This window comes from Pongo pygmaeus, chromosome 16 (genome assembly GCF_028885625.2).
Source record: "Pongo pygmaeus isolate AG05252 chromosome 16, NHGRI_mPonPyg2-v2.0_pri, whole genome shotgun sequence".
Taxonomy (NCBI): domain Eukaryota; kingdom Metazoa; phylum Chordata; class Mammalia; order Primates; family Hominidae; genus Pongo; species Pongo pygmaeus.
This window is the reverse complement of record NC_072389.2, coordinates 57,621,372-57,646,552: the sequence shown is the minus strand read 5'-3', so window position 1 is coordinate 57,646,552 and position 25,181 is coordinate 57,621,372. Positions and strand designations below refer to the sequence as shown.

At 39.9% G+C, this 25,181-nt stretch overlaps 1 protein-coding gene across 4 annotated transcripts in view; it reads left to right on the top strand.

Annotated features, from left to right (window-relative positions):
- MYO5A (myosin VA) overlaps positions 1–25,181 on the top strand; it is a 221,625-nt gene that overhangs the window by 136,597 nt on the left and 59,847 nt on the right. For all 4 annotated transcript variants that reach the window (XM_054450458.2, XM_054450457.2, XM_054450456.2 and 1 more), the window contains exons 13-23: positions 1,473–1,598; positions 2,929–3,012; positions 6,524–6,685; positions 7,660–7,757; positions 10,993–11,079; positions 11,168–11,276; positions 14,323–14,534; positions 15,418–15,574; positions 19,691–19,930; positions 21,603–21,851; positions 24,851–24,944. In XM_054450458.2, the coding sequence (XP_054306433.1) occupies positions 1,473–1,598; positions 2,929–3,012; positions 6,524–6,685; positions 7,660–7,757; positions 10,993–11,079; positions 11,168–11,276; positions 14,323–14,534; positions 15,418–15,574; positions 19,691–19,930; positions 21,603–21,851; positions 24,851–24,944 (1,618 nt within the window). The remainder of the gene's footprint in view (positions 1–1,472; positions 1,599–2,928; positions 3,013–6,523; positions 6,686–7,659; positions 7,758–10,992; positions 11,080–11,167; positions 11,277–14,322; positions 14,535–15,417; positions 15,575–19,690; positions 19,931–21,602; positions 21,852–24,850; positions 24,945–25,181) is intronic.

The following is a 25,181-nucleotide window of genomic DNA, read 5'->3' as shown; positions in this document are numbered from 1 at the left end:
CCAGCACCATTTATTAAATAGGGAATCCTTTCCCCGTTGCTTGTTTTCTCAGGTTTGTCAAAGATCAGATAGTTGTAGATATGCGGCATTATTTCTGAGGGCTCTGTTCTGTTCCATTGATCTATATCTCTGTTTTGGTACCAGTACCATGCTGTTTTGGTTACTGTAGCCTTGTAGTATAGTTTGAAGTCAGGTAGCATGATGCCTCCAGCTTTGTTCTTTTGGCTTAGGATTGACTTGGCGATGCGGGCTCTTTTTGGTTCCATATGAACTTTAAAGTAGTTTTTTCCAATTCTGTGAAGAAAGTCATTGGTAGCTTGATGGGGATGGCATTGAATCTATAAATTACCTTGGGCAGTATAGCCATTTTCACGATATTGATTCTTCCTACCCATGACCATGGAATGTTCTTCCATTTGTTTGTATCCTCTTTTATTTCATTGAGCAGTGGTTTGTAGTTCTCCTTGAAGAGGTCCTTCACGTCCCTTGTAAGTTGGATTCCTAGGTATTTTATTCTCTTCGAAGCAATTGTGAATGGGAGTTCACTCATGATTTGGCTCTCTGTTTGTCTGTTATGGGTGTATAAGAATGCTTGTGGTTTTTGTGCATTGATTTTGTATCCTGAGACTTTGCTGAAGTTACATATCAGCTTAAGGAGATTTTGGGCTGAGATAATGGGGTTTTCTAGCTATACAATCATGTCATCTGCAAACAGGGACAATTTGACTTCCTCTTTTCCTAATTGAATACCCTTTATTTCCTTCTCCTGCCTAATTGCCCTGGCCAGAACTTCCAACACTATGTTGAATAGGAGTGGTGAGAGAGGGCATCCCTGTCTTGTGCCAGTTTTCAAAGGGAATGCTTCCAGTTTTTGCCCATTCAGTATGATATTGGCTGTGGGTTTGTCATAGATAGCTCTTATTATTTTGAGATACGTCCTATCAATACCTAATTTATTGAGAATTTTTAGCATGAAGGGCTGTTGAATTTTGTCAAAGGCCTTTTCTGCATCTATTGAGATAATCATGTGGTTTTTTTATTTTTAGTAGAGACGAGGTTTCTCCATTCTGGTCAGGCTGGTCTCGAACTCCTGACCTCAGGTGATCCACCTGCCTTGGCTTCCCAAAGTGCTGAGATTACAGGCGTGAGCCACCACACCTGGCCAGCTTTTGTTGTTTAAAAAACAACAACAACAACAACAGCAAATTTATTTGATGATTTTTCATATAGGCAGATTGAACTGCCCAAAGATTGGGCTGAGTTGCCCATGAGAAGGTCTCAGTCATACTATTCATTAGTAATTGGTTATTGGCCTCTAACAATGAAATGTGGAAGGAATGAACTCCTAAATTGAATTGTAAAAGTTCTTAGGTAAAGCCAAAAAAAAAAAAAAAGATCTTTTGACAGCTGATGCATTAGAGGAATCACAGTATTTACCTTGTTTTCTTTCTTCCTTTTTCCCGTGAATATAGATGCCTAAAGGCACAGATGACACCTGGGCCCAAAAATTGTACAACACACATTTGAACAAATGTGCACTCTTTGAAAAGCCTCGTCTATCAAACAAAGCTTTCATCATCCAACATTTTGCTGACAAAGTAAGGAAGCTTTATGTCAGTTTTCCTTTTTGAATACTTAAATGTGGAAAAAAATCAATAGTCAGGAGGTATCTTTTTTTTTCTTTTGCTGATATTTGCATTCTTTAGGGCTCAAGGGACAGTAATCTTTAGTGTTGACCTGTTGGTTTTCTCTTCCATTAACCTAAATTGAGTTATTTGTGAAATAAGTATGGGTCTATAATTCTGAAATCCAGGAATTTCTGTAAACTGTTTTTTTTAATAACTCATTTAGCTAAACCTGATCTCTGATCTGAGTTAACATGAGATTATTTATAGTCTGTCTTTATTTCCAGTTAGGCTGGAAATATTCATATTTCACTATAGAAATATGAATATGTTTTGTTGTAGATCATTGCCTTCCATTCTGCTGGAAATATGAAAAAATGGTGTATGTACCTACTACATCTCTAAATGCCTGAAAAATTCTGAGTCCTAAAGCATAGCTGATCTCAAGGGTTTCAGAATAGCAATTATGGACTTGTGTCACCCTCTGCAATTGATTCACTGGGTCCCTTCTAATAAGGCATACTGTCTTACTGCTTCACAAGTTCTATAGTGTACTTAGCAAATCACAAGCAATGAAAGTAATTTATATTTCAAGGAGATTGTGATATAGGCTTTGGGGTAAGTTTCACAAGGTCTTCTTTAGGGATTGAGGACTTTCTAAGTCTGCCCTAATTCCATCTAGAAGCCTTGAGATGACCCTAGGGCCACCTAAAGGTTTGTCATGCAAGCTTTGACCCCCTTGAGTGGCAGACAACTGAAGTTGCTGGAGTTTTGGAAAAGAAATAGTCCATTCTCAAGTAGTCCTGCTTTACCAAATCATACAGTATTTCCCCAGCCTTCACCTTCATCCATCAGCAGCTTTTCACCTCTGTCCCCATCAGACACTCATTTGTTCCTTCTGATTCTCACTGCTGCTGTAATCTCTTCTAAGAGGAAACACACCTGCTTGATGGTAACCTAGGTTGGAAGGAGATACAAGGAGTCAGCCTTGGAAGAGCTCTCTGGCCAGCATGGGAGAAGAGGATCTACTTATGAATCTGCTCACCCACTAACTGAGAGGATCTTTTAGATCACAATCAGCACTACCACTGTTTCCTAGGAAAAACAGTATTTGAGGAGTTTTACTCTAGAGTTAACATACTTCTTACCAGGAATGGCCTTGGTTTCTTAGAAAAGACTGATAATACCAGTTTGCTGAGAGTTGATCATGTAGCCTGAGACTAATAAAGATTCTTATTATTGATGATTATAATATCTATTCAAAAGTTTTATCAGTTAAGGAGATTTTTCCATGTGTTTTCAGGTGGAATACCAGTGTGAAGGATTTCTCGAAAAGAATAAAGACACCGTTTTTGAAGAACAAATTAAAGTTCTTAAATCAAGCAAGGTAACTATGGATAGGCTTACTCTAATCCAGGATGTATTCAAAGCATTAGCTTTTTAACAATAAAAATGATTTTTTTTTAACAAAAATCAGTTTCAGTTTTTAATTTATCAAATATGTAACACTTAGTATGTTAGTCAAAGTAATTTAGCTGCATGTCAGGTCCTGTTCTAAATGTATTAAAAATGCTAACTCATCTAATGACTCTTATTTTATGGATGAGGCACCTGAGACACAGAGACTTCATGGCTAGTGAGTTTTCAAGCCAAATTAAAATCCAGGCTGTCTTGCTGTGTCTGTGCTTTTAACTCCTGTGCAATGTTTCTTTCAGTTTTGTGTGAAATTATTGCCTCCACAGTGGTTCTAGACTCTGTTGTGCCCTGGTGAGAGGCCATGAGAGAAAACAGTCTTTCTGCCCTGTCAGTTTGAAGGGAGGTACTAGAAACATGGCCTTACGCACTCCATCCAGATGGAGAATGATCTCTGGATCATCACTGAGTGCAGTTCCAGGTGTGGCCCAAAGCACTTTGAAATTATTTTTCTTAGGCATAGGTACTAGAGACACTGCTTTTTAGAGGGAAAAGAATATTCCAGATGGTAAGAGCTATGATGGCTACATTGTATTGATGATTAGGTTGATCCATCCGTTGACCTTCCATCTGGAAAGAATGGGGAGGGGAACATGGCTCATGTTCATCCCACAGAGAGCAGAGCAGGAAGCCAGTTACTTAGGTCAGCAAAATGAATATTCAGGTATTCAGCTAAAAATTAAAAATTTTCATGTGAATTCTTCTAGATTACTGACTGGCAGTCTTTGTTTTTCTATTTTATTCTAAGAGAATCTTTTTAACTTCAGTGGAATAGTATATGAATATTTTGACTGTTGTTTTTAGAATAAAAACCTTTACTATCAATTATTTTGATAATATAAAGATTACATAAAGACCAAATCCCAGTTTTAACCTTCAGAAAATAAGTTGAGACCAGGTGTGGTAGCTCATGCCTGTAATCCCAGCACTTTGGGAGGCTGAGGCAGGCAGACTGCTTGAGCCCAGGAGTTTAAGATCAGCTTGAGCAACATGGCAAAACCCCATCTCTACAAAAAAATACAGAAATTTGCTGGGCATGGTGGTACATGGCTGTAGTTTCAGCTACTTGGGAAGCTGAGTGGGAGGATCACTTGAGCCTGGGAGGTTGAGGCTGCAGTGAGCCGTAATTGTGCCACTGTACTCCAGCCTGGGAGACAGCGAGACTCTGTCTCCAAAAAAAAAAAAAAGAGTTAAAATGTCTAACAGGCACTGGGCATTAATTGTTTATAGTTTACAGGATTGATATGTAAGAGAAAATTCCCACAATGCCAATCTCTAAGTATTATTCAGTTAAAGATCTTTATTGGTTTGATTTATAAATAATGATAAAATTCTAGTTTTATTACTTTGTCAAAGTAATTTAGCTGAAACAGAACATTCACAGGTTTTCATCTGATTCTTGTTGTTGTTGTTGTTGTTGTTGTTGTTTTGAGACAGTGTCTCACTGTCACCCAGGCTAGAGTGCAGTGATGTGATGATCATAGGGCTCACTGCAGCCTCGACCTCCCTGGCTCAGGTGATCCTTCCACATCAGCCTCCCAAGTAGCTGGGATTACAGGTGCATGCCACCACGCCTGGCTAATTTTTTTGTTGAGATGGGGTTTCACCATGTTGTCCAGGCTGGTCTTGAACTCCTGGTCTCAAGGGATCCACCCACCTCGGCCTCCCAAAGTGCTGGGATTACAGGTGTGAGCCACCGCACCTGGCCAGGTTCTCATTCTTGAGGCATCCTTGATCAGTTATCTTTATTCTAATTTAGTTTTCTAATTGGCTTTTGAGTCCTTAGGCACCATAAGGTGGGTATGCATTCTGACAAATCATTTGTAGTGACTGCCAGTCTGTGTAACATTTTTTCCATTGAAGTGGGGGCAGTGTGTGATTTACCTAACATAGCTTGGAGCCTTCCTCTGCTCCTGGTCTTTGCTGAAACCCAATCTAGGAGTATGAACTTCATAATTTCACTGCATCTGATAGAAGCCAGTATCACATAGTGTAAATGTGTTCTCTTGGAAGTACTAATTTTAGAAGATTAACATCTGTGTTATGTGTTTTGAGTAGAATTATTTTTGTGGTAATACAGTGTGGAGTATGTTTTGTATTTATGTGTTTTGGCTTTTTTTTCCTGCAGCCTCTAGCTTACAACTTGAAAAGGAATTAAAAAAAAAAATATATATATATATATATATATGGAATTATAAACTTATCAGAAGGTGCCTTATTTGATATTTTTCCACCATAAAGAAATCTTCTGTGGCCACATCTAGTATCAGGAAGCATATAAATAAATTGCAACTTGACTAAATACCACTAAATTTCAGTTCTACCAAATACCATTAAAATGAGTTTTAACCCTCTACTTTCTGTATAGCTGATTAATAAGGGGAAGCACAGTTCATCTACTGAGTTTATGCCTCAGATCTCTCATCTATAAAATAGAATCATGATAGCATCTAATTTATGGAATTGTTATGAAGATTAAATAGGTTGTATTAAGGTTAATAAATAATTATAGTTGCAAATATAGCTTGACTAATTAGAAGAACTGGTTTTATTTATATGGGATGTGGCACTGTTGTAAAGATATGTACATACATCAAGATGTTCCTTTGGATTCGTTTGAAGTCTCTTTTTTTCCATAAAATTTCTCCCAACCATAGTGACTAATATCATCTACCTACTTACTGAGTACCAGATCTTTTAATAGTCTTTCACACTGCTAACCTGATAGAACACAAAATTGATTACAGGAATTATTTGTTGAAGTTATAAATCCCTTGAAAACAAATATCAAATATACAGGATATGGGTAGGGTTTTAAACTTTTTTTTCTGTAACCCAAATTATCTTCCAAAAATTATTATTCATAACTTTTAAAACCTTCTAATATTGTAGAATTTGTTTATGACCCTTTCCTGCTGAGATTTTTGGTGATGTTTTTGGGTTAGTGCTCAGTACTTAAGTTAGTAGGTAGACAAATAAAGCAGGTGAGTAAACACTTGATAAATAACTTGCAAACTTGGACTAGTGTTTTTCTCCACCTGATGCTAAAACAGTTTGTGGAACTGAGGTAATAAGACTTTCAATTACTGTTTTTCTCATAAAATAATTATAGTTCAAGCCCATTAATATGTTTAGATTTGTCATTTCCTGTGGATTAGGTTTTCAAGTCCGGGTGCAGTAGTTTTGACTTTGCTTTCCCCTAGACGTGGTTGTAGAATTATTGCATTTTTCCATATTATTTTTTTATAGCACTTACCTCACCTTCCTCTCATATTCTTGGCTCTTAGCACAGATACTGACTCTTTCTGGAGTGTCACTCTGACAGTGATTACTTAAGGAAGGGAATCTCTGTAATATTTCTTTTGTGAAGGTTTGTGTTCAAGTTTGGTTTAGAATGTAATTTCCTTATACTGTTTCTGACTTAGTTTAAGATGCTACCAGAACTATTTCAAGATGATGAGAAGGCCATCAGTCCAACCTCAGCCACCTCCTCAGGGCGCACACCCCTCACACGCACTCCTGCAAAGCCCACCAAAGGCAGACCAGGCCAAATGGCCAAAGAACACAAGAAAACAGTGGGGCATCAGGTGAGTTCAGGGAGCTGCTGCTGCCATGCTCCTTCCTTTCTGGCTCATCTGAAACCTCAGATCTTCCCTCTTCAGCCTCTCAGGTGGGATCCTCAGGTGAGGAGAGCCTAGAGCTTTCACTGTGAGATCATACGACACCATCCACTAAAACTCTTCTCCACCCAGTTTTAGACCTGTGACTCTATGTAAGCCTTTCCCGAAATAATTTTCTCTACAGCTTAATTCTCTAGTGCATATCATCTCTCTCAGACCACCCCATCTTTGCTTAGTTTTCTGTTTGTTTTGTCTCTGTATTTGTATGGTGCCTCGGTCAGCTCCTTCAGAACAGGGCCTTCACCTTTCTTTGATGTCTTATGTTCTCTGAGAGTGGGAAATGTTACATACATGCTTAGTGCCTGAACAGGGAGTAGGGCTTTTAATGGAGGCTGAGCAGTCCTCAGCTTGCTCTCCTGTGCATGGGACCCTGTGCCTGGTATAGACAGAAACAGGGCCTGACCCAGGTCCATAGCCTCCAGTCCTGATCCTAGGTCCCTAATTTTAACTCCTCTCTGCCTATCCTTTGTCATTCTCTCACTCATTACCTATACTCTTTTAAGTCATCTGCTATGTTTTCCAGTATCTTCCATCAAAATTCCCACTTTATGTGATTAAATAGCCTTAAAGCAAGGTTATATTATTAGTTACATATGACTAAGCTCATAACAGGTTTCTGTAGCTTCCTGTGGGGAAAAGGAGTGGGAGTATAGGAATCTATATTTAGCAGAGTAAGCATGAAAATGGTAGAATTTAGGCAAATTTTAACCAAAAGCCCTAGCATTCTTGTTTTGTGGCAGCTCCTCTTCTGAAGATGGGTCAAGTTTATAAGTGGCAAAGTTTTCTCCATTAGTGTCATAGGAAGGGAATTTCCCATTGTTTTACCTCATCTTCGACTTTGGACAAGGCCTTGATACCCCCTTCTGCCCTTTTTCATGCAGTTCAGAAACTCCCTGCACCTGCTTATGGAGACACTCAATGCCACTACCCCTCACTATGTGCGCTGTATCAAGCCTAATGACTTCAAGTTCCCATTCACGTAAGTATTTCTGAACCACCCAATGAAAAAGTACGTGTCTTATAAGAAGTGCCAAACCAACCAAGCAAACCAATATTTTCCTTACATTTTTACAAGGAAAAAATATTTGGGTAAGTCTTCATGCCTTGTAGAGGGAAACCAGTAGTCAGTAGATTATATTTTCAGTTTTTGTCCCTTTTGAGAATGTGAGAATAAATTAGCAGCCATCTGAAGATTTGAAAAGTTGAGGTCAACCAAGCATTCTGGTTCTGTTTTCTGTTTTGAATTTGCTTCAATTGATCTCTCTGGGATTTTCGTTGATTTGGGCATTAGGTGGAACCAGCACTGGCTGGGATAAGACTGTTTTGCAAATGCTAACCTGCTGCTTCTCCACTGTTGAAATCATCAGAGGGTGTCTGTTTTCACCAGCACCTCCTCCTGCTTCAGATACCATGCATGAAGGGAGAATCAATCTTTCTGGAGATTTTTTTTTTACAAAATCTCCAGATTTTTATTTTTTACAAAATTTTTCACAAAAATAGAAATATTTTTCTAATTTTATATATTTATTTATTTATTTTGAGATAGAGTTTCGCTCTTCTTGCCCTGGCTGGAGTGCAATAGCGCGAACTCGGCTTACCACAACCTCTGCCTCCCAGGTTCAAGCAATTCTCTTGCCTCAGCCTCCCGAGTAGCTGGGATTACAGGCATGCACCATCATGCCCAACTAATTCTGTATTTTTAGTAGAGACAGGGTTTCATCATCTTGGCCAGGCTGGTCTTGAACTCTTGACTTTGTGATCTGTCCCCCCTTGGCCTCCCAATGGGATTACAGGCGTGAGCCACCATGCCCAGCCTATTTTTCTAATTTTAAAAGTAATACATGTACATTGTAAAGACAGTTTTCAGGAAATACAGAATAGTAATAGTATAAAAATAAATGAAAAAGCATCCATCAGCCGGGTGCAATGGCTTACACCTGTAATCCCAGCACTTGGGGAGGCCAAGGTGGGTGGATCACCTGAGCTCAGGAGTTTGAGACCAGCCTGGCCAACATGGTGAAACCCTGTCTCTACTAAAAGTACAAAAATTAGCTGGGCGTAGTGGCGGGTGCCTGTAATCCCAGCTACTCGGGAGGCTGAGGCAGGAGAATCGCTTGAACCTGGGAAGCTGCAGTTGCAGTGAGCCGAGATCGCGTCACTGCACTCTAGCCTGGGGGACAAGAGCGAGACTTCATCTCAAAAAAAGAAAAAGAAAAAGAAAAAGCATCCATCATACCCAGAGAGATAACTGGTATTAACTGTCATACATCGTTCTTGATTAACCACCTTCCCTTCCCTCCATGTTCCGTGTGTGTGTGTGTGTGTGTGTGTGAGAGAGAGAGAGAGACACACACACACAAAAGGAGGGGCCTTGTGCTATGATTGCTGTTTAGTCTTTACTTTTAACTTGACAGATTGTGAACACTTTCTCTTTTGGTAAATAAAAAGTCACATAATCATATAATGGCTACAGAGTATCCCATTGTATAGACATAGTATCATTTATTTAAATTAGTTCCTACTGATGGCCACTTAAGTTGTTCCAACAATGCTATAATAAACATCCTGTGCCAAACATTTTTGTATATTTGTCTGATTATCTCATTGGGATAATGTGACTCTAGAGGTGGAATTTATAGGTCAAAGACCAGGCACACTTAACAAAGGTTGTAATAGCTCCCACCCCTCACCCCCTCCACAGTGTATGAGTGCCCTTTTCCCTACCCCCGTGCCAGTCCTGCTGTCTGGAGATTCTGCCTTAGACTGGAGCGCAGTTCTGAAGGACTGCTGTCTTTCTCTCTGCTTCATTACCAAGAAGTCCTTCCTGGAAGAAGTGGGAAGCGGGAAGAAGCTGCTACACTTGGGCCTCTGTCCTGGACAGCCCTCAGGACCATGACCTTTTATCAACCAACCCCCTCTTCCACCACCAACAGAACACCTGAGAAGATAGCACAGGGGAGGCCCAGATGAATCACTCAGAACTTAACTATGGGAGTCACAGGAGCAATCATTTGGCCGAAGGGAAACCTTTCTACTTCCTCTTCAGTGCCAGTTTAACTTGAAGATGCCATTTGCCTAGAGTGAAATAAATACAAAATGTAATACAAAACAAAAATCTTGTTCATTGATGTAGACACTATGTTTAGAACAGTAGTAATTTTTAAAAAAATATAACTGTATGGGGCATATTTAATTTGTGCTTCCTGTTAGAGAAATCTCCAGGGTTGACCAGTCTTTATTCCAGGGGAGCTCTGTATACTGAGCTAATGACTTCTGAGAGCTTCTTGTCAGGCCATGCCATGAAATAAGTATGGGCAAAGTGCAAAGGAGTGTTGTGTTGTTGCTATTGCTGTTTTTTAGACGGAGTCTCGCCCTGTCACCCAGGCTGGAATGCAATGGCGCGGTCTCGGCTCACTGCAACCTCCGCCTCCCGGGTTCAAGCGATTCTCCTGCCTCAGCCTCTGGAGTAGCTGGGATTACAGGCGCCTGCCACCATGCCTGGCTAATTTTTGTATTTTTCGTAGAGACAGGGTTTCACCATGTTGGCCAGGCTGGTCTCAAACTGCTGACCTCGTGATCCGCCTGCCTTGGCCTCCTAAAGTGCTGGGATTACAGGCGTGAGCCACTGCGCCCAGCCATGTTGTGTTGTTTTAAATGTGCTCAGTGGACTTTCTTTTTGTTGTTGTTGAGACAAAATCTCACTCTGTCGCCCAGGCTGGAGTGCAGTGGCACGATCTTGGCTCACTGCAACCTCCACCTCCCGGGTTCAAGTGATTCTCCTGCCTCAGTCTCCCGAGTAGCTGGGATTACAGGTGTATGCCACCATGCTCGGCTAATTTTTCTGTTTTTAGTAGAGATGGGGTTTCACCATGTTGGCCAGGCTGGTCTTGAACTCCTGACCTCAGATGATCCACCCTCCTGGGCCTCCCAAAATTCTGGGATTATACGTGTGAGCTCCGGCGCCCAGCAAACTCTTATGAGTTTGTGGTTTGAGTTGCAGGTAATGTTTACAGCTCTTTATTTTTACTGCTTATCGTCTCCTCCCCATTCTCTCATAGTTTTCCATTTTGATCACTGCTCCCACTTCTGAAAGCTTTCTTTTCTGATTTATCCATTTTGCTCTTACAAAAGAATTTACACCCTGACTGAAGAGAGTAATTTGTGGCCACTAGCCAGGTTCTTTGTGGACTAACAGCTTTGATTTTTATGTGTAGGTTTGATGAGAAGAGGGCAGTGCAGCAGCTGAGAGCGTGTGGTGTCCTGGAAACCATCCGAATCAGTGCGGCCGGTTTCCCCTCACGGTGAGCCTGGCATTTTTCAGATGTAAGGGATCCTAATGGGAGAAGATCCTAGTTCTTTAAGTAAACTCAGATGGTTTTCTTTTAATAGGTGGACTTACCAAGAATTTTTCAGCCGCTACCGTGTCCTAATGAAGCAGAAAGATGTGCTGAGTGACAGAAAGCAAACATGCAAGAATGTGTTAGAGAAACTGATACTGGTGAGAAAGATTTCGCTTACCGTCATCTGAGCAGAAGGCCTTGTGGTTCTGACCTTGGAAAGCCCCAGGAACTTTTGTATAACATTTTACTAATCCAGATCATTTCGGGGTGGGATCAGAGAGGGGCACGCTACTGTGTTTAGGATGCTGGAACTAGTGAGGATGATGGTCCACCATCAGGAGGCAGAGCTGTGAGGCCTGGACCCACACTTGAGACACATTCTTTTTAGACAGCTTGATTATTATTGATAAAAATGTACCTAGTACTTACTTCTAGAAGACACCAGGCCAAATGCTGTGTGATTAAGAAAAAATAAGTCTTGTTCTTGGGTAATATAGCCTTACTTGGAAAGTAATACTTTTTAAAGATGAGTATAATATTTAACCGTAGTGTCTATATCAAATGCTGAATGAGTGGAACAAGAAATCGGGATGACAAAGTGACGTCCAGCTATGGGAAGGAGAGGTTTCATGAAAGAGGTGTGTTTTGAGTCAGGCCCTGAGAATGGGTAAGGTTATGCAAAAATGGAAAGAGAATATTATAAGGGGGTAAGCATAGGGTTTGCTCTGAAAACAGTTTTTTGCAGTGTGAGATTTGTGTATGGGACAGTAGAGAAATGGTTAGGAAATGTAGGTTGGTGTTACAGAGAGTCTTGCAGTCCAGGCTAAAGAGTTCTCCAACTTTACTGTGACCTGGAATGCTTGTTAAAATACAGATTGCTGGGCCCCGCCATCAGAATTTCTGATTCAGTAGGTCTGAGGTTGGGCCCAAGAATTTGTATTTCCCGGGTGATGCCGATGCTATCTGAGGACTACATTTTGAGAACTACTGATCTTGGTCTTAGAGAATTAAAGATTCATGAAAGGTTTTTAAAATAATATTTTCACTTGGTTAACACTATCCTAGATGGAGTACCTCACTTCGAGCTAATTGATCATAATTACTAGCTGTGAACTAAATGTGATGCCCTTTTTTTGTTAATAATATTTTTTCCTTGAAAGAGCTAAGGCCACTTCCTCAGTAATGCTTTTTTTTTTTTTTTTTTTTTTTTACTGGGGCTTTTTGAGTTTGCCCCAATTCCCTTCTTTTTTTTTTTTGAGACAGAGTCTTGCTCTTTCACCCAGGCTGGAGTACAGTGGCACGATCTCGGCTCACTGCAACCTCCGCCTTGTGGGTTCAAGCCATTCTCCTACCTCAGCCTCCCCAGTAGCTGGGATTATAGGTGCGCACCACCACACCCAGCTAATTTTTGTATTTTTAGTAGAAACGGTTTTACCATGTTGGCCAGGCTGGTCTTGAACTCCTGACCTCATGATCCACCCGCCTCGGCCTCCCAAAGTGCTGGGATTACAGGCGTGAGCCACTGCGCCCAGCCTGCCCAATCCCCTTCTAACCTGTGTTCAGGTGGGAATGTAGAGCAGAAAGTAGGAACAGGCCTATTCCTGGTCCTCTCACCCAGGCCATTTCAGGCCTGGATCAGGGTTTTGTGGGAATTTAGGCAGAGGAGGCTGAAAGATGGAGGCAGGGTTGGTGTGAGGTGTGAAGCGGGATGGGGGTAAGGACCACTTTTCTAGCTAGGGTTCCTATGTAAACTTTATTGATTTAAATTGAAATAATTGTAGATTATTTAGATATATGTGGATGTTTCTGATTTTTTGGTTTCACGTATGAGATAATACGAGATATCTACTCATAGGGAAAAATGATTTTCTCTGTTTTCCCTTAGACTTTCAGATCACATGGCCAAGCATGATGGCTCACGCCCTTAATCCCAGCACTTTGGGAGGCCGAGGTGGGCAGACTGCTTGAGGCCCAGCGTTTGAGGCCACCCTGGCCAATGTGGTGAAACCTTGTCTCCACTAAAAATACAAAAATTAGCTGGACGTGGTGATGCTTACCTGTAATCCCAGCTACTCAGGAGGCTGAGGCAGAAGTGTCACTTGAACCCAGAAGGTGGAGGCTGCAGTGAGCCAAGATCACAGCACTGTACTCCAGCTTGGGAGACAGAGCGAGACTCGTCTCAAAAAAAAAAAGAATTTCTGATCACAGTAATGATTCTCATATATAAATTCCATTCTTTGATGCAAGAACGGTTAATGATTTGCATACTTCTATATAAGGTGAATCACAATGTAATATAAATGATTATATTTTTGTAAAAGGAGTTTGAAAGGATTTTTTTTTTTTGAGACAGATTCTTGCTCTGTTGCTAGGCTGGAGTGCAGTGGCACGATCTTGGCTCACTGCAACCTCCACCTCCTGGGTTCAAGCGATTCCCCTGCCTCAGCCTCCCAAGTAGTTGGGAATACAGGTGCATGCCACCATGCCCGGCTAATTTTTTGTATTTTAATAGAGACAGGGTTTCACCATGTTGGCCAGGATGTTCTCGATGTCCTGACCTCATGATCTGCCCGCCTTGACCTCCCAAAGTGCTAGGATTACACGTGTGAGCCACTACACCCAGCCAATTTGTAGGATTTTAAACATATTTATGGGGTTTTGTTAGTTTTCAGATATTATTGATAAAGCCAAGAGCTAACTGTTTAGAAACGTAATTCAATGTGAATACCCAAGGATTTTGGTTTTTGGTTTTTGAATTTTATTTCATATACATTTCTTCCTGCCTTATTCTTCACACTGGTGTTTTTGTCCCTTCAGCTTCTCATGGAATATACAGCCCGATGTAATCCTTACAACCTGGGTCAGTCAGAGAGAGTCAGCATCTCCATTTCCTTGAGATGTTTAAAACACAAACAAGCAAATAATAACTGCCTATAACCCACAACCAAGTTTTGGGCCTGAGATAATAATTCCAGGTAGAATAATTCTGGAAAATAACTCTTAAACTGCAGTTTTTCTTAAAATCCCTTCTATTTGCTCAACTTGCATAGGATTAAAAATCTGGCTCCATTAGTTAATTGTGATGTAGCCTAAGTTTTAGCTAATAGATTCATTCCTTTACTGATTCTGCTTTTAGACATTTTTTCTTTTAAATTTCATTTATATGATTATTATTTCTGAATATACAATTTCTTCCAAAAATAGGACAAGGACAAATACCAGTTTGGTAAGACAAAGATCTTTTTCCGTGCCGGTCAAGTGGCCTATCTAGAAAAATTGAGAGCCGACAAACTGAGGGCTGCCTGCATCCGGATCCAGAAGACCATCCGAGGGTGGCTGCTGAGAAAGAAGTACCTACGCATGCGGAAGGCAGCCATCACCGTGCAGAGATACGTGCGGGGCTACCAGGCCCGATGGTAGGTCTCCTGGGGACAGATTAGAGTGCCCATCTAATTCATTGTCCAACCAAGGACAGTTTTGAGTGGTCACCATACCTGAAAAGATAACACCTCACCTTTTCTTAGTTCCAAGGGACAACAAATTAACTCATAGGACAGCTAAATAGAATAAAATTTCACTCAGCCTTATGAATGATTCAGATTTATCTTCAAAACATTTACAAACTGCTGCTTACTTATGTCCTCAAAATTTTTATTTTTGATACTTTTATATTGGGCTTGAGGAAATCATGTATCAATTAAAACAGTCATGAATATGAGCTAGTTAATAATGACTTCATTGAATAATTTTTGGGAGCAATTAACTGAGAGGGTCTGGAAGAGAATTACACTTTAGTGTGATTACTTATTAGGTTAATTTTAATTGAGAAGTATAAGTAGAAATGAATTAATCATGAGCTTATAGCCTAACAAATTCAGGAAAAATATGGTAGATGAATAATGGCTAGATCCAAGAAAGCTGGTGATAAGTATGAGATTACTGTGTATGTCTGTCTGTTCTATAAAGAGGCATGGCCTGGGGTAAATGGATCCTGTTGTAGAAAGAATGAACTTTTGTGAATTTTGCTTTCTTGTAAAATCTGGCAATGTGGGCCGTCCTACTTTTCAGAGTTAGGGAGGGCTGAAATGAGATAATAAATGCAAAAATACTTTGAGAAACTATAAATTGCTATACAAATGTAAGTAAATATAAATATTGTCTTAGCATGCACATTGTTAGAATAATACAATGGAGGTACTATTTATGCCTAAAACAGTGACACTCTTTTAAGTTTCTCTAACATGTATTCCTGCATTTTTTTCTGATTACTGACAACATAATGTTATTTTCTTTGGCCAGCTATGCTAAGTTTCTGCGCAGAACCAAGGCAGCAACCATCATTCAAAAGTACTGGCGCATGTATGTGGTCCGCAGGAGGTACAAGATTAGACGAGCTGCCACTATCGTTCTTCAGTCTTACTTGCGAGGCTTCTTGGCCAGAAATAGGTATCGCAAGGTGAGACATTATTTTCAACTTTGTTTATTCATTCTATTAGCATTAATCAAATTCCACATCTGTACAGAGGCTACAATGAAGGTAGGAACTGTATGGGGACAACCAGCTATTGAAATGCATATTTATTTATTTTAAAAAATTCTTTTTTAGAAATAGGATCTCGTTCTGTCGCCCTGGGTGGGGTGCAGTGGTGCAGTCATAGTACACTGCAGCCTCAAACTCCCGGCCTCAAGCAGTCCTCCCACCGTGGCCTCCCAAAGTGCTGAGATTACAGGTGTGAGCCACTGTGCACATGCCCAGCCTGAAGTGCATTTTAAAATACTAAATAATCACATATAGTTATTAACAAAACAATGGGAAAAAAACTTTTACCTCCTTCTTTCTCTTTGTTTATATAATTTGAAAAAAAAAGTATGTTAGTTTACTGTGGCTGCTATAATAAATTATCACAAACTTGTTACCTTAAAACAACAGAAATTAATTCTCTCAGAGTTCTGGAGACCAGAAGTCCAAAATCATTATCACTGGGACAAAATCAAGTTGTCAGCAGGCTGCTCTCCTTCCAGAAGCTCCAGGGGAGAATCCATTCCTTGCCTTTTGCAGCTTCTGGTGGCTGCCAGCATTCCTGTGCTTGTAGCCACATCAGTCCAGTCTCAGCCTCTGTTTTCACAGCATTTTCTCTTCTGTGTATCTGACTTGACTTTTCCTATCTGCCTCTTATAAGAATAATTATGATAGCATTTAGGTTCCACCCATGTGATCCAGGATAATCCTCCCATCTGAAGACCCTTAACCTAATCACATCTGCAAAGGCCCTTTTTCTGAATAAGTTAACATTTGCAGGTTCCAGGGATTAGCACCTAATTTCCTTGGGGCCCACTATTCAGATGACTACAGAGAACTTTGAATAGATAGAATATATGACGAACAGGTTAAAGGTTATTCCAAGAATGAGACAACCTTGGAAGAATTTACCATGGTGAAGAGGAGGCAAATTATAACATTAATGTGGTTAAAATTGTATCAACAGATACGATGCTCCAAAAGTTTTTGACAAATAATCTTACATCTAGCAATAATTAATGGGGTCACCAGAGTAGTCTTAATTATCACCTGTGACCATTGATCAACGATTTTTATCTCTTTCATTTTGGCAAGGTTTGGAGTCTATCCTATAGGGTATATTTCAAGTAAGTGAGAAATACAAGCCTGGATATTAGAGCTCTATGGACATCACCATTAGAAGGAGCATTAATGGGGTGATTTGGGTCTCTAAGCACAGGCAGTATATGGGTGTGACCTAGGTCCTATTTATTTATTTATTTATTTTACTTTTTTTATTTGAAGTGATTTTAGACAACAAAAAATTCGAAACTGGTGAGGCTTGAATGAGTGTATTTAATAGCTGTGTTTTGAAGATAGCTACTCCAGATCTTTCTGCTCACCCCTCCTTTATGTAGTCTCATGCTCTTTCTATATAAGCATGAGATTTTAGGGAGGAAAGACGTTTGAAGTTGCTTTTCAGATACACCAAACTAGTTACTTTCCTGTGTTCCTCACTGCTCTCCTTGGAAACATCTGAGCTGGGTTTTGAGGCCACTGGTTTAGTAGTGGCAGCCTCCGGCCAGCTCAGGCTCCCACTGTGACTGGACAGGGTGGAAGGTGGCAGCGTAGAGGCTTGCTCACATGTAAGCCAACAGCCATCACATTAGTGCTCCTTCTAGCTGTATTTCAGGTCCAAGGTTCCCCTTCATGAGATTTGGGGGGGGTCTTAAAGAGAGTACAGGTGTTGATTAATTTCTCTCACTCATGATGAAAGTGAGATTGAAAATGGAAGCTCTGATTAAATGCTGTTTCCATTTGACTAAAATTACAAAAATGGACCAATGTCCAAAGTTACATGGGAGAAGCAAATGGAACAGGAAAAATGGAATTAATAGTTTTGCCACTGTGTGCTGCTTGAGTTTGAAAGTCTTTAATTTGCTATCACTGAGACTCATCCAGTTGCTCCTTACTCATCCGGATAAGACAAAGGCCTCCCTCCAGACTGTGATGTTCAGTGAACGTTCAGAACTCCCAACCTCAGTGCAGCGTGATGCGGTGGCTACACTGAAGGAAAACTGAAGGCTACCTTAGCATTAGGAAAACAGCCACAGAAGGCAGGCTTGAGGGGGCTGAAGATACTACTCAGATCTCCTGAACAACTGTGTTCATTTTGTATTTGATCGTTTAAAGTTAACCGCTTATTTCTTAAATGTATCTTCTAGGATGACACATTTTAGTCATTGTTTTTTTCAAGTACAGTAACCTAAAAATAGCAACTATTCTTTTAATGATCTTATTAAACTGCTATATATGTGGATAGATGCCTTCAGAGGTTTTTGCATTTTAAGAGTTTGATAGGGCCAGGCATGGTGGCTCACGCCTATAATCCCAGCACTTTGGGAGGCCGAGGCAGGTGGATCATCTGAGGTCAGGAGTTTGAGACCAGCCTGACCAACATGATGAAACCCTGTCTCTACTAACAATACAAAATTAGCAGGCCATGGTGGCACACGCCTATAATCCCAGTTACCCGGGAGGCTGAGGCAGGAGAATCGCTTGAACCTGGGAGGTGGAGGTTGCAGTGAGCCGAGATTGTGCCATTACATTCCAGCCTGGGCAACAAGAATGAAACTCCGTCTCAAAAAAAAAAAAAAAAAAAAAAAGAGTTTGATAGGAGGTACATTGTGTCCATTTGTAATAATCACCAACAAGTATTTAAGTATATAATATTTAAGTATCATTTATATCATACATGAGTTACTTCATAAAATTATAAACATAAAAATCTGCAGATGCCAGATTTTTCTAGTTTTTCTTTTATTTTCTCTTTCTTTTTTTTTTTCTGAGACGGAGTTTTTCACTCTTGTTGCCCAGGCTGAAGTACAATGGCACGATCTCGGCTCACTGCAATCTCCGCCTCCTGGGTTGAAGCTATTCTCCTGCCTCAGCCTCCTGAGTAGCTGGGATTACAGGTGCCCGCCACTACGCCCAGCTAATTTTTGTATTTTTAGTAGAGACGGGGTTTCACCATGTTGGCCAGGCTGGTCTCAAACTTCTGACCTCATGTGAACCACCTGCCTTGGCCTCCTCAAGTGCTGGGATTACAGGCCTGAGTCACTGCACCTGGCTACCTCTTCTTAAAATTCAAGAATTTCTTCTCTATCTTTCCTAGAAAATGTTTATACGGTGTCCGTTTGGTGCTCTTTAGCGACAACAAATTCATCTAATAAGGCAAACTTTTGTTTGTTTATAAGTTTAGGGAAATATCATGTTTTTTTTAGGAAATGTAACATAAAATCAAAAGTAAGATTAGTTTGTTTCACATCTTGTTACTTTTACCTTTCATTTTAAAGCCCCATCCCTCCTACCTTTGAATCCCAAAAGTGGATCCTTGCTACATTTGAAATAGCAATGGAAAATCCTCACTAGAATGGTATTCCTCAAATGTGGTAAACAAGAGTGTCATCTTTTAGTTTCTAAAAAAAAAAAAAATCAATAAATCAGTACAAACTTTTTAGTACCCCAAATGTTGGCCTCTACAGACAGTTTGCTGCCCATACCCTATGTCCTCATGCACGGGCCTAATAATGCATAGTGAGGTGGTATCAGCAGTCAGGGTGGTAGGGATATCTCTTATTTTAGTAGCACATAGTTTACAGGATGCCTGGTTCTGTTAATTTTATAGAGGATCATCTGTTGCCAACAGAAATCATATACTAATAAGAAACCTAATGTATTTTTTCTTTCTTTTTATAGTTGTTTTTCTTTTGGTAATCTGGTGCTTTTTATTTAGACAGCTTCCAAGTCTATATTCTGCTTAGAATTATACACATAATATGTGCATATGACACATTTTTATGTATGTTTCTGAAATCACCTTCTAAAGTCTACTTTTCAAATCACTTTTAAAAATAATTTTGTAGCCTCAATATATCTGTGATATGTATATTGTCAATTCAACTTTTGTGTCTTTTCCTCTAGGCAATGTATGGATTTTCAGCCTGATATAGATTGATAATCATGAGTGTAGTCCAGGGTCTTGACATTGCTTGCCCTTATCCTTTTCTGCAGATACTCCGTGAGCACAAAGCAGTCATCATTCAGAAGCGAGTCCGGGGCTGGCTGGCCCGCACACACTACAAGAGGAGCATGCATGCCATCATCTACCTTCAGTGCTGCTTACGGCGGATGATGGCCAAGCGTGAGCTAAAGAAGCTCAAAATCGAGGCTCGCTCAGTGGAGCGCTATAAGAAGCTGCACATTGGCATGGAGAACAAGATCATGCAGCTGCAGCGCAAAGTTGATGAGCAGGTGTGTTTCACAAAGGGCCCTGAGAGTGGAGTATGCCTGAAGAAATCCACCAGGATTATTTTCAATATTGTTTTTCTTTGACTTTACCCTTTGGTCTTAGTAAAAAGTAAAATTATGACTGTATTTATTTCCATAATGAGCATGGAAGTACTTACGAACTCATAAGGTGGATCACAATTGCAAAAACTAAGGCAGGAAGTTATTATTATTATTACTATTATTTGAGACAGGGTCTCACTCTGTCGCCCAGGCTAGAGTTCAGTGGCATGGTCGCAGCTCACTACAGCCTCAACCTGCTGGGCTCAAGTGATCCTTCCACCACAGCCTTCTGAGTATCTGCGACTACAGGCACGTACTACCACACCCAGCTAATTTTTTTATTTTGTAGAAACAGGGTCACATGTTGCCAGGCTGTTGCCTCAAGCAGTCCTCCTGCCTCAGCCTCCCAAAGTACTGGGATTACAGGCATGAGCTACCATGCCTGGCAGGAAATTATTTTTGAGAAGAGAGATCTACTAATGCTTCAAACCTTTATGACCAAGAGTCATATTGCATGTTATTTATTTTTCAAACACCAGCTTGAACCAGGCATACTGTATTTTATACTTTGCAATGCACTATCACAATTATCATTTATTTTCATGTGGTATCATGTTCATTTTACAGATGAGTTGGTTTAGCATTGAAATAGCAAAAGCATCAGGAAAATGTTGATGCTTCTGATGAACTTGCAATCTGTTGCAGAGATAAAAGTTTGATTGATTAAAGATAGTTACTAATATTTTAGCACATGTAAATGATATAAAGGTAATTAAGAATATAAAAATACTAAGGAGAGCAAAGCAAAACAGGGATCAGAATGAAATGGGGTGAAAGATTTTCTGAGTGGGAGGGAGAAATTTTGAGGTAGTAAACATAAAGATTTGTGAGAAACGTGTGTGTGTGTGGGGAGAGGGTTTTTTTTTTTTCTTTTTTTTTTAAGACAGATTCTCACCCTGTCACCCAGGCTAAAGTACAGCAGTACAATCACGGCTCACTACAGCCTCAAACTCCTGGGCTCAAGTGATCCTCCTACCTCAGCCTCCCAAGTAGCTAGGACTACAGGTACACACCACCATGTCTAGCTAATTTTTAAATTTTTTGTAAAGACAGGGTCTCATTATTTGCCCAGGCTAGTCTTGAACTCCTGGCCTCTTGTGATCCTCCTGCCTTGGCCTCCCAAAGTGTTGACACTATAGGTGTGAGCCACTACACCTGGCCAACTTGTGATTTTGAGGCTGTTTTAATCATCTTATGCATCACTAAGCTAGTAAATGGTTTTTAGCGACATTTTGATCTGTTTTCAAAAACAAGTATAGATCCTCCTATTTCTGAATTAAGAATCAGGAAATTAAGAATTTACTATGTAACTCACCCTGTGACTATGAGAAAATCACATCCGTCTTGCTTACCACATCAAACAGAATTGAATTAATTGTGCCTGTTTTCTTCTCTCTTTGTGTCACCTAGAAGGTAATGGTTGTGCTACTGCAAGTATTGTAGTATTTTGGTTGGATACTATATCAATGTTATGATGATATAGCATGAATATGATGAATAAGCATGGTTTTCTCACTAAATACATTTGATGATATGTGTATTTACTTATTGTTACTTATGTGTATGTTTAAAGAACAAAGACTACAAATGCCTTGTGGAGAAACTAACCAATCTGGAAGGAATATACAACTCTGAGACTGAGAAACTACGAAGTGACTTAGAACGTCTTCAACTAAGTGAAGAGGAAGCGAAAGTTGCCACTGGGCGGGTCCTTAGTCTGCAGGAAGAAATTGCCAAGCTCCGGAAAGACCTGGAGCAAACTCGTTCGGAGAAAAAATGCATTGAGGAACATGCAGATCGATACAAACAAGAAACAGAGCAGGTAGGAATAATGTCCATATCCCCATCTGCTCTGTGCACAAAGGAGATGTGCTGTCATCATGACTTGGTCCATGTGACTCAATATTAGTTTTATTAGAAATGCAGTACAAATTTTAGTTGAATTACTGTTCATTATTACTGTTTCCCAAGCTTTTATTTCGCATTATCAATGAGTAGGCTGTAGGTCTTTTAGTAGAACTTTCTACTCTAATAAGAACAGAGGCAAAGCCGTATTTTTAGGAGAGAATGGCCAAGTACCTACTAACACTTGTATATTTAAAAAAAAAAAAAAAAAGTCAGTCTGGGACATAGAGTCCTTTTAAAAGAAAAAGTCAGTCTGGGGCATAGACTCCTTTTTCTTCAGTAGGGTTAATGTGATTAACCCATTTATGCCTAAGGTTGCAATTTTTTGAATTGCAAAATCAGTCTTTGGCAATGATTTTGAGCAGTAGAATATAAATAACTCCCACATGCTTAGTGTTCCAGTAATGGAACATTAGACATAATATTTAGTACCTGATGGTAGGGATCCTTGTTGAAGCCTGCATTAAGGCTGTATTAAGAAGTCCAAGCAGGAGAAGTCTAAATGTCTGCACAGTGATTGCAACCAACAGCTTTACGCAGATGGAACCCTCCCCACAAAATGCTTTCAGATTGACCAGTACTTGCATGCTACAAATTTGTATGAACATATCAAAACTTTATTAAGTATAGAAGACATTAAGATTGTCAAGTAGTAATGAGATGTACTGCTGAAACATTTGTAAAAGTACCTCAACATTAGGCTTCCTGGAAAAAAGTAATCAATTTTCAGAGATTCCACTGGTATTACCATCTTTAAATGAAAACAGAGTTGCCTGTGTCAGCTGTAACTGCTGGCAAGAATCCTGATATGGTTTGTCTGTACTGACTTCTAAATATTAATATCAGCATATGCAGTGAGAACTACAGCAGGAACTTAGATGCAGGTCGGTTAGGGTAGGGTGGCTGGTAAAATTGCAGTCCTTCCATGGCATTACAGGTTCCAGTAAAGTAATTCCTCCTATATCTCTAGATCTGTATTCTATATATAGAAACAGCAGTGCCAAAAGGTGAGATTCTTTTCTGTTTTATATAATGTTGTTTTGATACGGCAAGCTTGTTCTCTCAGAATTAAGACATGCACTCAAAAAGATACTCTTGAATGTTTAAGATCTCTTTTCTTCCCTTTAAGTCTCCCAAAACCACGGAAGCTTTCCAGCTTCGGATTCCTCAGAATCTGTACAGTAGTTAAGTGTGGTGGGAAGATTCTCCTTTCCTTTTCAAAGCCAAGTTCTTGCCTTTCTAGTCTGATAGAATAAACACACAAGCAGATTCAGATTTTTTCTTTCATTTCATTTCATTTCATTTCATTTTCTCCCACTTCTCACAGAGATAACTATAGGCACTACCTTTAGTTCAGACGGTGTTTCCTATGTTGTCTAGGCTGGTCTTGAGCTCCTAGCCTCAAGCTGTTTTCCCATATTGGTCTCACAAAGTGCTGGGATTACAGGTGTGAGCCACTGCACCCGGCCCCATTAGTTCTTTTGATGGAATGTAGTGATAGGGGAAGAATGAAAACATTTCACTGTGACAGTCAGCTTCATGGTCAGGAAAATGATATTCTCAGTCTGATCAAGGAGCCCAGAAGTTACAGTAGAGTTATGTATGGTTCCTAACCAAGAGCATTTATCAAAACTGCTGGGGAGTTTTTATATAAAAAGGGAGCTATCCAGACTCTGGGAGTGTGGGCTAGGCACATTATTTTGAAAAAGCACCATAGGTGATTGGTTGTGTACCCCTACCAAACAAGAGCCTCTCCTGAAAGCCCACAGAGAGCTGGGGTTTTTTTTACTGAAAGTGGATGTTAAGGCAAGGTCAGTGCAGAGGGAAAAGACTGAGCCCTCGGAAGAGATACCTTCTGGACTGATGTCTGCTGTGTGTGGCACAGTGTTTATCCAACTTTCCTGCTCCCCGGAGCCCTCTTTTCCTGTCCTAAACCCCCTGACATGATGAGAGATTTGCCTGCCAGTTCTCTCCCTATTATTAAAGCTCTTGTTTTCAGAGTTCCTTAAACTTTAGCTTAGAAAAAGGAATTCAGATTTTACTCATCATAAGCACACACTTTATTCCAAAGATGAACTGAGTAAATTATGTACTTTGCAAAATTACCTTTGGTTTTAATTTTTCCTTCCTGGGAATCCTTGTCCAGCAAAGAACTAGAAAGTTAAGAGTCAACTTTTGTGTGTGTGTGTGTGTGTGTGTGTTAAAATATACATGACATAAAATTTACCATTTTCACCATTTTTAAGTGGACAGTTCTGTGGCATTAAGTACATTGACATTGTTGTAATGTCAATGCTTATTTAAACATGGAATAAAAGGACTAGTTCTCAGCCTTGTAAAACTCTTAAAGCGAGATGAAAGAGAAATTCTCTTTCTTGACATAGATATCAGGGAAAATCAAAAGGTCTTCAGTGAATTTCCCAAACTAAAACATCCTGATATCCTTCTTAACCTCCTTAATCTCCCCACTTGAATCATGGGTACACATAAGCTTTGTGTGAAAGCATTGAGATGAGAAGGTAATATCAATTACCTTTGAGAGCAAATGCTGACTTAGTGCCAGGCAATTTTTTAATGTTTAATGTAAAGTAAAAAACCATCACCATCCTTATCCTTCAAGAAATTCTAGTCTATTCTGGAAAAGAGGAAAGTAAATCATTTATAATGGATATAAAGAGCATATACAGGGTCTTGTAGTAGCACAGGGAAAAGACAGCTAATTGAAGGGGGTTTCAGGAAGGCTCTTAGGAGGGAGTAATGCTTGAGCAAGTTTGTAAGGTGACTAGACATAACCAGGCAAAGACAGGGAGCACAGAGGTGGTGGAAGTAAGGAATGACTGCTTATGGTCCTTATCCTTAGTCATCAGGCTTCCTCTGTCCATTGCAACCATCTCAGTTTATTGTTTCATTTCGTAGCTGGTATCAAATCTGAAGGAAGAAAATACTTTGCTGAAGCAAGAAAAAGAAGCCCTCAATCACCGCATCGTGCAGCAGGCTAAGGAGATGACAGGTAAAGCTTATATGTGTACTACACACCAACCAACCTCACACCAAAGTTATGTAAGTTACAATGTCATTTGATGAGTTACACAACATTATTTAGAATTTAAATATTTTTAAAAGTTGAGGCTGTCATCAGCAAATTTACAAAGTTCCAAGAGGCAAGAGATCAAATATTTTGGTTGAATTCGTTGGTTGATAAACTTGTAAATCTGGTATCTCTAGGTACAAATGTGAACTCCGGTTC